The sequence below is a fragment of the Tripterygium wilfordii genome, chromosome 20 (genome assembly GCF_013401445.1).
Source record: "Tripterygium wilfordii isolate XIE 37 chromosome 20, ASM1340144v1, whole genome shotgun sequence".
NCBI lineage: Eukaryota > Viridiplantae > Streptophyta > Magnoliopsida > Celastrales > Celastraceae > Tripterygium > Tripterygium wilfordii.
This window is the reverse complement of record NC_052251.1, coordinates 458,687-473,409: the sequence shown is the minus strand read 5'-3', so window position 1 is coordinate 473,409 and position 14,723 is coordinate 458,687. Positions and strand designations below refer to the sequence as shown.

Genomic DNA, 14,723 nt, shown 5'->3' with positions numbered 1-14,723 from the left:
ATTTTCAAGTGGTTTGCACTAGGCCTCGATCCAACTAACATGTCGGACGGGTTTGCAGGTGCCTAGCCCGGCCCAAATTTAGAGTTAGTGATTTGTATAAATGGCACATCTGCTGAGTTGTTCTTGACCAAAAAAAAAGGACTAATGACAGAAAATGACATCGTTGGTAGAGTTGGGCTTGGACTTGGAATTTTGTACAACCCAGAGTTACACATTGGTTCAGCTCCAGTTTGCCCCAGACACGTTAGTAGTGTATTGGGCTTGGCTTTTTTTGGGCCTTGGTTATTTGCCCAACTTGTGAGGCCTGCCCATTAGAGGTTTTAATGACTGGGTTGGGTGGGCATTTCGGCCCATTTTCAAGTCTATTTGTCAAGAGTCAAGACTCGCGAGGAGGTTGCGAGAGACGATCATGGATGGCTCACAGTTTCAGCTTTCGGACGAGACAAATCGGAGCCAACGATTGCAGTTCTAAGCACGACGTTTCGTGGGTCTGAGGGGTTTCGATATCAAACAAGCAATGTAGTAAGTAAGCTCTCTTTTGATTTGATTGTTATGTCTAGTCTCGTATTTAACTCCGTCTGTGTAAAAGTATGTTTTTTTTTTCATGGCTGTTATTTATATCCTCGAAATTCCTCTTTGTTCTGTAGAGAAGCTAATGCTTTGTGTGTTTTCTTTCGTGGGTTTTGTTATTCTTTATATATGATTGTGTTTTTTTCTTGGAAAAATTGAGGCTTTCTTTGTCAGAAAACGTTTGTTGTTGGAGGGTAAAGCTGATTTAACCCATCTGGCTAGATTATCTTTTATAATTTCACATATTCGTGTAATTGATGTTTCTAGTCTTCTCTATCTTTAGATGCTATTTAACACTTGTGTTCTTGGGTGTGTGTGAATGTATAGGCATTCTTCTTGCATATATATATAATTTTGGCTCTGATGTAGAAATTTGTAAGATGAAAGTTTTGTTACTTTAAGCCTATGAATGGAATTATTGAATTTTCAGCTTATAATTTGATTGCATTCATCTATATCTAATAACAATAAGGGGAAATTCTTATTTCACATTACAAATCATTGAGGAAAAAAAAAAGCAAACCCATTTATCAAATATTCAAATGTCATTTGTACAAAGGTTCAACTAGCTGATGCTGACCTTTTATTATTTAATCATCCAGTCCTCTATGCATCAATGAGAGATTTCACTTTCTTTTTGCCATGGTTTCACAGTAGTAGTCATTTCTTAGGTGCAAGTATTTTGAGGATTTGGTAAACTGTATCTAGATGATCCTTCATGAATGCTACTGACTAACTACTCTTTACAACACAAGTAATAATGCAATATTAGTGTGTATGAAAAATATAGTTTGATGAAGTTTATGATATCTGCTAATCTGCACCAAGATAAAAAGTGATTATGGGTGAGACTGAAGTGAGGGCAGAGGAAGAAAGAGAAAAATTGTGACCTGAAGATATGTGATTTTCTCCATGGTGTTCGGTTATTACTCATAGTGCAATGTATGATAGCTACTCATCCCATTATAAAAGACTCCTCTTGTGGAACTCCATTTAAAACATAGGAGATAGTGAAGGGGGTAAAAAAAATTATGAAGTTCTAATAAAGCATCAAGTCACTGACATTGATGATTAAGTCAGCTGAAATTGACGATTCAATTTTCAGGTTTACTTCTATTTTGAGGATGGTACGGTAGCAATGACATTGATGTTCAGTCAGCAATGCATGTGGAACTGTGTGCACTGTTTCTGCTATTGGCCTAGTTTATGAGATGTGGGCTTTGGATTTAGAAAGACGTTTTGAGTTTGCTGTTAGGCTGACTTGAGGCTGGGCCTAGTCAAATTGAGAATCTCAGCTCTTAAGCGCATTGGTAAATAATCGAAATGACAAAGGTTGATCCGGCTCAAGATGCTTTTGATTAATGGAACCTTGATGACTGCATCATTCCGTTATCTTATCCAGGAATGCATCTAGAATATGTGCTTCATATGGTTGAGTTTATGGAATTTAAGTGTTGCTCAGTTTTCTAAAGTATTACCATAGGGTTTACTTTATAAAGCATGTTGACATAACTAGCTTGCTTTATTCATTCAAGTGAATGCAGTATCTATGATTCAGATGGATAATCCTGATTAAATTTGCAGTACAAAATTATTCTCTCACCCTAGTCGACTAGTTTATTTATTATAAGCTTTGAGATGATTGCATTAACCCATGTTTAAGAGTTACGTTTCTCCAGATTTATCAGTTCTCGAGACATGGATAAGAGCAAAGCCAATGTCTATTTGACAAACTTTTCGAAATATGTGTGTCAATTTGTCTTATGTTGTATACTTTGAAGTTGCACATTCTTCTCACAAAACAGTATTTTTGTGTGAAACATTATGTATGCATTGACAAGTTCTGTTGTGCTAATTGAACTTACAAGCTCTAAGATTTGCTCCAAATATTACGATCTACATGGATTTGACTTTCCTTTGGTTTGATTGTTTGCAGAAACAACCGGATAATACTCTGATTAGACCAAGAAAATGTTCTTATTAGCTTTTCAGTGTTAAGGTATGACCGAATTAGTGCTCTCTTTTTCTATGTTTTCATTGTTTTAATGCATTCATTCATCATTTCGTATATTAAACGTCATTGAATGAGTCAAACAAGTTTTTCCACAACTCTCCCTCATTCGCACACGTCGTGCAATCCTCTGAGTGATGACCATAAGAGATTGACTTTAGTGACAGAGTGTTTATACAAGCATTCCACCATTGCCGCCCCAGGAATGTTAGGACAGACAGGGAGAATCCAGCTATCAAAGGAGCATTTCTCGCTGCTTGTCGCTCTCCTATCCACTCTTTGCACCACAAAACCCCCACTTGCATATGCTCTCCTCCAAAAAAAGCCTACACTTCTTTGGACTCTTTAGGCTCCAATAACAATGATTTCTTTTGCTTTACCCCAACTTTGTATTAATTAATTATCCTGTTAATTGATGCAGCTCTCATGGTTGGAAACTTTCACTTATCTTTTTAGCCTTTTTGTAGTATTATATTTGATTATCGGAGAGGGTTCCTGCTCCATTCATCCATTAAAGGTCCTAACCTTATTGAATAGGGAACCCACATGAATAATACTCCCAAGTATAAAAGATTTGAGAGAAAGTTAAGGACATGGTGCCCCTCATTATCAGAGGCATAGGCTATAAATCTCTGTCATTAGCTGTCTCAGGATTCAGCCACTTCTTTATCGGTTGGAGAATCCTTTACCTTTTCTTCATTAGTAACAATTCTGAATTCTCTTACCTCATAGATGTTACCAGACAAATTTGTCATATATATCATCTGCTGCCTTATATAAAAAAGTTTTGACTCATGCAGGTTGTCATGAAGTTTAATTTCTTTGCATGTGTCTCTCTGTGTAGGGATATCTAAGAACAATCTCTCCTCAACTGCAAACTATGAAGAAACTGAAGCATGAGAGGCTAAAGGTTTTGCATTTGAGGCTCATTGTCCATCGATATATGTCAATTTGGAACCCAATATTAACAAGTCCAACAAAATGGGGTCAGGTGGGAGCATGGAAGGAATAGATCCAAAGAATCCTCAAGGCGCATGCCAAACTCCTTTGTATATTGGACCTCGTGAATTGCACGTGCCACTTTAACACTATTATGTGTGGTTTTATTTGGACATGTTCATGTGCCAAAGCTTCAATGATGGTTTCAACTTCGAAGATATGAGGGATCTATATATATATATATATATATATAAAGCATGCACATGCATGTATTTATGGACCCATGTTACCTATTCCAAATACATTGTACGTAGGTCATATATCAATTGATGTACCATTCAAAGTGTTGATCAATGCTAATGAGTGCGTATGTATGCATATGCCTATTCATGTGGTAATGCTTCTCTTTTAGTTGACCTAACATTGATTTGCTCTAAATGTTTTTGGTATGTTTAAGTTCATTGTTTTTTTAACAATATCGTTAAAAAGGAATCTTACATCTCTTCATAAATAAACAATCAAAGTGGTATACGTGGTTTGGTAAAAATTTACATCCACTAGCAATAGAGATCTAATTTCACCATATGGAGAAGATTTATAAGTTTGAGAGACTACCCAATACAAAGAAAACAAGCTCACTCTACGTGTTATCTTGTTCTTACAAATGCTCTCTCTCTCGAGACAAATTGGAGAAGAAAATCCAAGAAAGCACCTCACACAAGATAAACAAACCACTCAAGCTTCCTCAAGCTCTTTTTCAAGCCATCCCAAGCTCTTTTGATATTCTCAAGTGTGGTGTTTACTCTCTTTTTCTCTCTCAAGCAAACACAAATTTTCAGACAGTTTACGGCCTAATTAAAACCAGACCCGCTTGAGCTCCCGTGGACGCTCCAGTGGGATTAAACATGCATTCTGGCTTTGGAGAGCTCAAGCGCTCAGGGGTGCTTGAGCGGCCATCATCTGTCCGAACAGATCCTTTTTATGTCCGGACAGCACTTCAATTGAGCCAAATCCCTCTTCTAACATCTGTCTCTTAGTTTGGTGACAAGAAGTTTGTCCAATGACTCACTGTTGTGCTGTGTAGTATACACATAATTAAAGATGGACATTGTTTGGAAGAATTAAAGAAATTTTAATTTATTATCTTGACTAGTATATATAATTTTAATTTATTAGCTAGGACTCACATACTTTTATATAAGAAATTATAATTTACAGCTTCGATTATCCATAAGGATTAATCTAGTTTTTGATGTAGTAACTTCTTGTTTATCAGTTCAGTTGGATTAGCAATGGAAGATAATCATTGTTAACAATCATTTCCTTAGTTGTAAGACCAAAAATAAAGGTTTATTTAGTTCTTAATCATTAATATATGTTTTATATTAAATTATTTAGTTAAATTAGTGGGTTTAAAACATAAATATATTAACAAAGTTTAAGGAGATTAAAAAAAAAAGCCTAAAGAGAACATGATAACAAAACGACAATAAAATGTGCGATCATTATCATATTCCACGAGGTATGCTCATAATTAATCATAGTATGTGTAGTAGTAGTAGTAGTACCCATGATTTTTTTTCTTTTTTTTTTGATGTGTTTAACATTTTTAATAAGAAGCAGAGAATCTAGCGATTATGGGTGTGTTTAAAGGTGTGTATATATATATATATATGTATAGGTCTCCCTTTTGAAAGCAACAAGCGAGGCACATTCTATTATTATAATTATGGAGTGAATATATTATATAATTAGGGTTTTGTTTTTCAAAAAGCTAGCTGGTTTGGATGTGTTTGTCAATTGGAGATGTCGAGATGATGATGAGTTGTTCAAAAGTAATACACCCAACATATATAATTGCACTGCTCTCTCTCTCTCTCTCTCTCTCTCTCTCTCTCTCTCTCTCTTGGGTTGTATATATATGCTCTCTAAATTGTCCCAATTAATGTTTCTGTTTTTTTCAAATTTTCTCACCTATATACAATACTTAAAAGTGGAAACGTTAAAGGTCATACATTGCTCTGCTTGGCAGTTGTCAAGAAAAAAATTACTGAAAAATAATCATCTATTTGATTTGTATGGTAATTAGTAATTATATTTGAACTCTACAACAAATATCTGATAAAATTAACTTGATCATAATTCTATTACTAGTGTTCATATATATATATATATATATATATATATATATATATATATCATCTTTAAAGCTTACGAAAAACACTCCGGACAGATTTTTATTATATATATATATATATATATATATAATATAATGGTCATATATTATATCCTTAACTTTAGATTTCATGATATTTACAAAAATATTAGAAATCCTAGGAAAAAACATCTTAGTTATCCCAGTAGTGGATCTTATACCTTGATTGATATAAGTGTAAAGACCTACAAAACCTGATCATTGAATAAGAGAGTGACACATCCACTATTTAGATGACTGAGATTTTTTTACTGAGAATCCTGATCACTTTTGTGATATTTAATCCTAGCTAATAACTTTTCAAAGAGTCAAAGATATGAATTATAAAAAAATTGTTTTGAATATTTTATGATATCTAGTGAAGATTTACATAGATCTAATTAAGTTCTTTAATGATATATATATATAGATAATTTATTGATCAAGTTATTAATTTATAAGAATCACCATCATTCGTCTTTGTTTTTTCTAATAATATTTCATCAAATAACTTTTTGAAACCATTATATACTTTATTATTTGACCTCTAAATTGTGACAATAATATAAGTTTATTTGTTCTTTTTGTCGGGAAAAAATATAAAATCAAAGGGGCTATAGTTAATTTGTGTGGTTGGCGTAATTATCTATGGAATAGTTTCTTGTCCCTAATATTTGATTAGTAATAAAAATACCAACTTATCTATTAGAGCTTGACTATAAATATAACTTTCTCATGAGAAGATATATCCTAGTAGGTCTGCAAATTTTCCATGTATTATATTGAAAAATTGATACATCCATCGATCCATCTATAGATTAGAAACTATATATCTATGGAGTTATCATCACATAATGATTAGGCGGTCAAAAAAAATTCACAATTAAGATATCAAAAGTATTCAGTTATTTTTTGAATCTTTAAACCATTACCCAATTCCCTACAAAAACAGTAATCTTCCTCGTATTATTATATTTTGCTTTAATTTCTACATAAAAGAATCTCTTTCATTAACTATTCATTGTTGGGTAACTTATAGTTAACTCAATTATATTCAATAAGAAGTTAATCAAGATTAGTTGGACTCAAATACCAGGGAAGTCCGGTTTCTTCCTCACCACTCAAACTCATTAACTTTTGTAAATTTGGGAGAGTGAACACCCAAGTGGGTCGGCTAACTCGTCACTTACTTATTCTCCCAAACTAACGAGATTATGTTTTGGAGCAAAGTGACCAATTAATGCTTTATTCCTAATTAAAAAATCAACACGCTAAGCCAATGTTTGGTAGCAATCCTACAAATGCTAAAGCTTATGCTTAAGATATATATATATATACACAAATATATTAATCCAATTCAATTTAAAAATCATACCTAGTGTGGGGATCACCACAATCGGATTCAAAGCAGGGATTAGTTGCAAATTAATTAAGTGTTGGGTGTCCGACGATGCGAAATTATTGGTAGAGCATGATGTTATCATGGAGATTATCAAAAAGATATCGCTAAATATTTTATGTCGAAAGAGGACAAAGTAGGGGGCGCCATGTTCAACTCCACGAGAGCACTTACTTTTGGAATAATCCCAAATTATTTTACCTAATCAATTATTTGTGACGAACATCACTACATGATTAATCCCTTTTTCTCAAGCTAAATCGCATTTCACACCTCAATTTCATGTTTCATAAGCATTAGATTAACGTTAATTAATTAAGGGGTTGATCATTGACATTTTAACCTTAACCAACAAGTTTTTGACGTTTCTACTTTTTTTGACAGTTCTGATCATCCCTGAACAATCCACTAATCTCAAATTTGAGTTAGGCAAGACACGTATAAATTCACCCAACAAATTAGTTGAGCGGAGACCCAACGCAAACCACTTAGAAATAACTACGTCACTTTAGAATCGAATATGTTGATCCATATTGAGCTTCTAGTAACCCTCTGAATAATGGGTAAAAGATGTCCTTGACATGTTTAGCATAGAAGGGCCACTTAGTAGAGAAGGAAGATAACGCCATTTGCATTTTTAGAGAGAGGGAGAGATCAGAGAGGGTGTTGACATGTGTGATGGAGACGTGGCTGTGGGGATTCGTAAGCCAAGTCAAGGGAACCTAGCTGAACCCCTTGGTTTTTCATGGCTTTATTCTCTCTATGTGCCTCTTTGTAATTAATTGCACTGTCTCTTTATAATTTGCGTATGCATGGATGCCAATAATGCAGAATATTGCACGTGTCCAAGAGAATATTAAAAGCTTTAGACATTACTATTGTTACAGAAGAGTGTATATATATACACGATGATCCACACATCAATTGTTTGATTGATTGAGCGATAAGCCTCCAAGAATCCTATAAGAATAAGGGAGAAGTTGGCCCTTCGTGGCTTGGGAATACTCCAACGCTTCACATTATTCTCTGATCCACTTTAACTTTGATTCTCTCTGAGGAGTACTGACTTATGTGGATACAGAAATCGAGCCTTCTTATTCTGGACATTTCAGTTTAGGTAAGATATTGTGCGCTTTGGACTCACTTCAATCCCACATATATTTTTTTTGAAGATATTTTTATTTTCTCACATTCTCCATTGTTAGAACCCATAATCTGTTGGTTATGAACACATATCTAAATTTCCAACATCTAATGCTCAAGGTAAATGAGATGTAAAATGAAAGAGAAAAAATTGAGGGACCAAACATTTTTACACCCGGAATTCAAGGGAAGAGAGAGAAAGAGAGGGAGCAATTTCCAATGAAAAGTGGAGAAGGGTGCCTCGTGGCCGACAGCTAGACCGTGGTCATGACTTTAATGTAAAAAAATATTTCTTCTTTTCTGTGCTTTTGACTTTCAACCCACACGTGATCTTCTCTCCTGATCAGCTGCTGATGCAAAAACGTAAGAAAAAAAGCCACCAACTTCCAGGAACAGATAGATAGCAAAGTCCTCAGTCCAGTACTGCTGGAATTTGCAGTTGGGTCAGACGATAGACAGATAGACTTGTGTGCATTTAGCAAAAAAACCTGTGTATTTAGCAATTACCTTGCAGTTAAAACCCAGTTTGTGGTGGTTATGAATAAAGAGAGACAGGCTACGCTATATTGCTAGGCAGAGCCGTACGTGCCTAGGTACCTTGTTTCTGTGAGAATCAGAGAAAATTGACGATGTGAAACATTATTACAACCACGCTCTCCATCTTTTCTCTCCCTTTTTTTTGATGGTCCACTCTTTTCATGAGGATGAACTTTAATAATTTCTTTTTTTGATAAATAAAAAATGCATTAAAAGAAGAAAAGGTACAAGAGATTTTTCACAAACGTGGTTCTCTCACACATTCTAAACCGCCCTCTAGCTCTTTTGGAGACACAAAATAATAAGAATTAGTTTACAACCCCAAAATGTTCCTTATATTTACATTAGAAATTGCATGTCCTGATAGCTGTCTGGACAGTTGCTTAACATGTTCGGACAATAGCACTTAAATGCTACTCCCAACACCCCCTGTTTGAACACCCATTTATACCCGTCCAACCAGCACGGGGTGTCCGAATAACTATAATCCCCGTCTCGACGACAACCCTAGAACAACAGCATTAGCCTCCACACTCAACAGGACATGACTCTTGGAGCTCAATCATTATCAACTTTTTGATCAAATCTTAACAACGACGTGGTTAGTGTTGTGTTTTTATAAATCACGTCAGTATCAATGGAGTGATAATTTTTTTACACAATCACGTTATGATAATTAAATAATTATTTCCCTTGAAAATTTATGATTATGTTTCTCTCGGATCTACAAGTCCAAATCTCCAAAATACGTACACTTCATTTGGTATGGCCAAGGTAACTTCTATTTCAAATTTTACCAATTGTTTGGTGTTAGGTGAGTCATAGTCAAGGAAACTCAGCTCCTCATCTAAGAAATTTTATCCTTCTTTCTGTCTTCGGCTTCGTGATTTCTTATATGATATGACTTTGTTCCTCTCTCTCTCTCTCTCTCTCTCTCTCTCTCTCTCTCTCTCTCTCTAGACTAAAACGTACATAGCCCCCACAACTATTGGATATCGTACAGGATATTCTTCTGTCTGTACAAGGACAAAAGACAAATTGGAGACCCTATTTTGGGACATGTCACATATAGCACAAAACTGTGGTCAAATTGACGACATATCATACAAATATGTTGTCATGTACTTATCTACATTATTACGCGTGTGTATAGAAATTCTCTTATATGAACAGAAAATGTGAACCAATTTTGTGAACATATTTTTTAACCATAGATATGATGGGTTCCACAAAAAATTTATAGTCTCCATTTGTGTTTTGTTTTATTATAATCATTGGATTTGAAGTTCACAAAGTTTGTTCACATAGAAGAATTTCCCCCTCTCTCTCTATATATATAATCTCCATCTACTTTCAATGTCTTGGAAGTGGAAAGAGCATGAGTTTCACGAGTCACAGTATCCTAATCCGGTTGGAGGGAAAGAATAATTGAGAAAAAAAGAAGAAAATATTTAGTTTATGTATGGAGGGAAAGAATCAACTTTAATAAATTATAAACCAATTCATCACTTGGTATTCATTGATTTTATTTTATTTCTTTGTAATATGTAATTAATTATGTCTTAGAGATTAAAAATGAAGGTACTTATTGTCACATGCTTAATCTAATTATTAATTAATTTCGTTGCATTAATATATGTAATTATAAATGTATTCAACATTAAGAACTCACATTAAATTATTTTTTTTTGAAATACCACAAAGAAATATGTTTGCGGTTGGAATCGAATCTTGTGCACACATATGTTTAACCCAATCGATTATCAACCGAACCACCTATCGTTGGTCACATTAAATTACTTTAATTCAATAATAGAAATTGAACGACCCAGACACTAGAAGGGTTTTCTCTATGTTTGAAATTAATAAACATAATAATTTCCTGTGGTGGCTCTCCACGTATGAATAGCTGGAATTTCATTTTATTTGTCTAAGGTAGAGGAATAACGAAAGGCCAAAACTTCATTAAACTCATCGTTCACAAGTCATTTTATATGTATATAAACCCACTAACTACCAAGTTTGTTATGTCACATTATTTTAATTTGTAAGGACTTTCTTGAAATGATCTTCTTATTTTTTTAACGAGTAATTCATCTTAGCCATAGTCACATTGGACCATGTCGTACATGGTAAACAATGGATGCGTGAATCCCCCGTTCCACACGCATCAAATAATTATAAAATTTTTGGTCTATGGAGTGATTTCGAAGAAATTCGTTTTGACATGTGAATTGAAGAATCCAGGAATCCTTGTTTTTATCCTGACAACTTACCACCAACCTAATTCTTGAAAAATCGTAAAAAATCCTGAGTTTGATTATCACTTGGAGCAATACCCTTGTGATTATGCGTTGGATTTTAACTCACTTATATTGTAATACTCAGGCCTAGCGACATCATACAAATGGCAAGTTTCTATGATGTTGTTTTAGGTTAAAAAAAAGTTATTAAAAAGAATGATAGATTATTCAAAAAATAAGTATTTTCTTTTCCAAATTGAACATATCTAACGATGCCATTAAAAACCTTATGTTAGAAATTTGAGAATTTCCGATAATAAATCACATGATATATAGTATCATATAATGACCGATGAGGCGGCCAATTAAACAAAGTAAAGATGGCATGGCAGAGACGGTCAGAAGGGTTTGGAAGAGGAAGAGAGAGGGCCGTCCTGGGTGAGAGGAGGAGACAAGAATGGGACCCACCCGCCGCACCACCATCTCCCACTCTTGCCCATTTTCCTCGTCTTTGCTATACACAATATTATAATCCCCTCTCTCTCTCTACTGTTTCTCTCTCTTAATCAACTTAACCAAACTTGGTCAACTTTCTGTCTAACCATGGTTAGTTTCAAAGTCCAAACCCCCAAATGACGAACACATCTACCAGCTAATCTAGGGTTCATTTGCTCTTAGGGTTTTTTGTCATAACCACAATCCCCTCATTTGGCGCGTGCAACTTATTCTCCGATCAAATAATTCTTTTCTTTTAATACCCATATAGATAGAGGGTTTCTCAGGTGCAATATCCTGCACTTGATCCCGTACTTTATTTAAAGTGCAAGATCCATATATAATTTTGATTTTTTAAGTATAAGATGCGTGAAACTTCTAATTCTAAATTTCCAATAAAAAGGATACCATTTTAGTGTGAAAACAATGTTTCCTTTTCAAGTTTAATAATTCTAGCACAAATATGAATTAAAAATGATTTCATTGCTTAGTTTTACATAATCATAGTTAATAGTATCTTTTTTTTATAGTTCATGTGGATAAATGTACTATGAACAAATATATTAACAAAAGAAGCTCGAATTTATTTATTCATCGATCATCCATTATTTTTACGTATTATTTCTGTTTATAGCATAATTAAATGTGTATGTAATAGAATTTTATTAATTAAACCTACAATGTTTTAGAGTTTAAGAATTAATCCAATCCCTAATCACGTTTGGTTCACGCTCCATTTAATGGAAGCGTAAAGAAAAAACTCATTAATTATTTTTTATTCAAAAAATCAATATTTTATCTCTATATATAAATATTTAAACTTTCAGATGCAATAGAGTAATGAATCTCTCTCTCCCTCTCTCCCTGTCTTTGCTTCCTCTTCCTTTCCCTTACCTCTTTCTCTGCAATAGATCTCCTTCAGTCTTTGTTTTCAAACAAATCTATTATTTCTTCAAAGTCCCCAAAAAGAAAATATAATTAAACAAAACAAAACCCAGTTTTTAATTAAAGAAACTGTTTAGATTTTTTCATAAAATAATTCTGTGTCCTTTCTGTGTCTGTGGGGGTTTTTTTTTTTTTAATAAATTAAATTTTCTTGTATTATTAAAATTTTTATTTTCCATTGTTGTTATGGCTGGTTTAGATTTAGGAACTGCATCTAGATACGTTCATCATCAGCTCCAAATACCCGACCTCCGCCTCCAACACCAACCCGAGCCCGAAAACTCCAACAATGAATTCTCCACCCATCGTGAAGGCGGCTTGGACCTCGTTGCAGCCGCCGCTAACTCGAGCGACCACGGAGACATGGTGGGGCGCCGTCCACGCGGACGCCCGCCTGGCTCCAAGAACAAAGCGAAACCGCCAGTCATAATCACACGCGAGAGTGCCAACACGCTCCGCGCTCATATTCTTGAGGTGGGAAACGGTTGCGACGTTTTCGATTGCGTGGCCAGCTACGCGCGGAGAAGGCAGCGTGGGATTTGCGTGTTGAGTGGGACCGGGACAGTAACCAACGTGAGTATCCGCCAGCCGGCAGCGGCGGGCGCGGTTGTTACGCTCCATGGAAGATTCGAGATACTTTCGCTTTCTGGGTCATTCTTGCCTCCACCTGCACCGCCGGGGGCGACGAGTTTGACGATATTCTTGGCGGGAGGGCAAGGGCAGGTGGTGGGAGGGAGTGTGGTGGGGGAGTTGACCGCGGCGGGCCCGGTGATTGTGATTGCAGGGTCGTTCACGAATGTGGCTTACGAGAGGTTGCCGTTGGAGGAGGAGGAGCAGCAATTGGGTGGAGGAAGTGGGGGGAGTGGAGGAGGAGTGGGGAATAGTGGTGGGTTTGGAGATGGGAATGGAGTAGGAGCGCTGCCGTTCTTTAATTTGCCGTTGAATCCGGGCGTTCAGTTGCCGGTGGATGGATGGGGAGGAGGGAACGCAGGTGGTCGGAGTCCGTTTTGAGTTATGAATTTGGATGCTGTAAAAGGTTAGCCAAAAACATGAATGATGGATTAATTAAGGTTTATGTGTAATCTTTCTAGTATTAGCTCCTCTTCTTTGGTTGATGTTTGATTTAGTGTCTGTTTTTCTCCCTCTTTTGGGGGTATTTTTATTGTGGAACAATCTTCTTCTTCTTCTTCTTCTTAATTTTAAGAAACAATGGTTTGAGAGTAAATGAATATTGATGATGATGGTGATTACTTGTGTGCAAGTGATGAATTAAGTTTTGTGGATATATATATAGTATGGGATCATCTCTAGGGTTTTCTATTTTAGCTTTCTAATTTTGGTTTGAGCGTTGGTTGAGTTAAATTTTATTATTACAAGATCAGCTAGGGCACTTTTATATATGTCATGACAGAATTTTCAATCTTGTAGGATTAGGAGGCATGGGAATATGTTGTTTTTTACATTGATTTCAGGGTTTTCTTCCATTGTTTTGGTGTTATTACTAGATTTGAAATTCATCAAACAAAGCAAAGGTCTTTGTTTTTCTTGTTCTTCTCATCCAATTTTCTTGGGAAAGAGCCAAGACAGTACTGGGACTTGTTTTCTTAGCTTTCATCTTCTCAGAATCTTTTGGCTTGAAAAAATAACATAATTTATTCATATAAAAAATTCCAAGGCAAGTTGTTGTCCATCCATAAGTTTGTAGTATAATATACTCTTATCCCATCAGACATGATGGATTCTTTGTGCTTGTTCTTCTAAAATTAAAACCAACTGATGATCAAGCTGGTCTGATCTATGGAGGCAGTTATCCTTCATCAAACTAAAACTGTTTATGATTTTTTTTTTTCATGTTAATTCCCTATCTGATCATATGTTCAGGACTTTCTTGATCTTCCTGTATGTACTGATTATATATGGAAGAACTATATATATATATATATGTTCCTGAAATCACCTTTTGTGATCTCAATATTAGTGGGATTTAATTATCCTTAATTTCTTGCATACATGCAACTTTAGACAACAATATCTTCCTGATCTCATCAATTAGGTTTTCCGTACTTAGAGAATGGACTTCCGATAAATTTTGTTAAGAATGTAGTCTTTGTTAGCTTTATTCCCCACTTAAAACCTTTATATTTTACTTTTTTAGGGTTCTATTGTGCTGTCATTAAAATTAAGAAATAGCCTTTGGCTTCCAATGAAACTACTCCTGATCATGAACATCATGGAAATGCATTCTCA

General features: G+C 35.0%; 1 protein-coding gene and 1 long non-coding RNA gene across 2 annotated transcripts; both read left to right on the top strand.

Annotated features, from left to right (window-relative positions):
- Window positions 1-369: 369 nt before the first annotated feature.
- LOC119986708 lies at window positions 370-3,918 on the top strand. Its single transcript, XR_005465333.1, has 3 exons — window positions 370-522; window positions 2,507-2,569; window positions 3,426-3,918. It is a non-coding gene; the product is annotated as an uncharacterized LOC119986708 (long non-coding RNA).
- Window positions 3,919-12,381: 8,463 nt separating this feature from the next.
- Window positions 12,382-13,726, top strand: LOC119986716 (AT-hook motif nuclear-localized protein 23-like). Its single transcript, XM_038831388.1, has one exon. The coding sequence runs from the start codon at window positions 12,663-12,665 to the stop codon at window positions 13,485-13,487; it is 825 nt and encodes a 274-aa protein (XP_038687316.1). The 5' UTR covers window positions 12,382-12,662; the 3' UTR covers window positions 13,488-13,726.
- The last annotated feature ends 997 nt before the right edge of the window (window positions 13,727-14,723 follow it).

What these genes read in the sequence shown, in the direction of transcription:
- LOC119986716 (XM_038831388.1), top strand. Translation starts at nt 12,663, where the DNA reads ATGGCTGGTTTAGATTTAGGAACTGCATCTAGATACGTTCATCATCAG.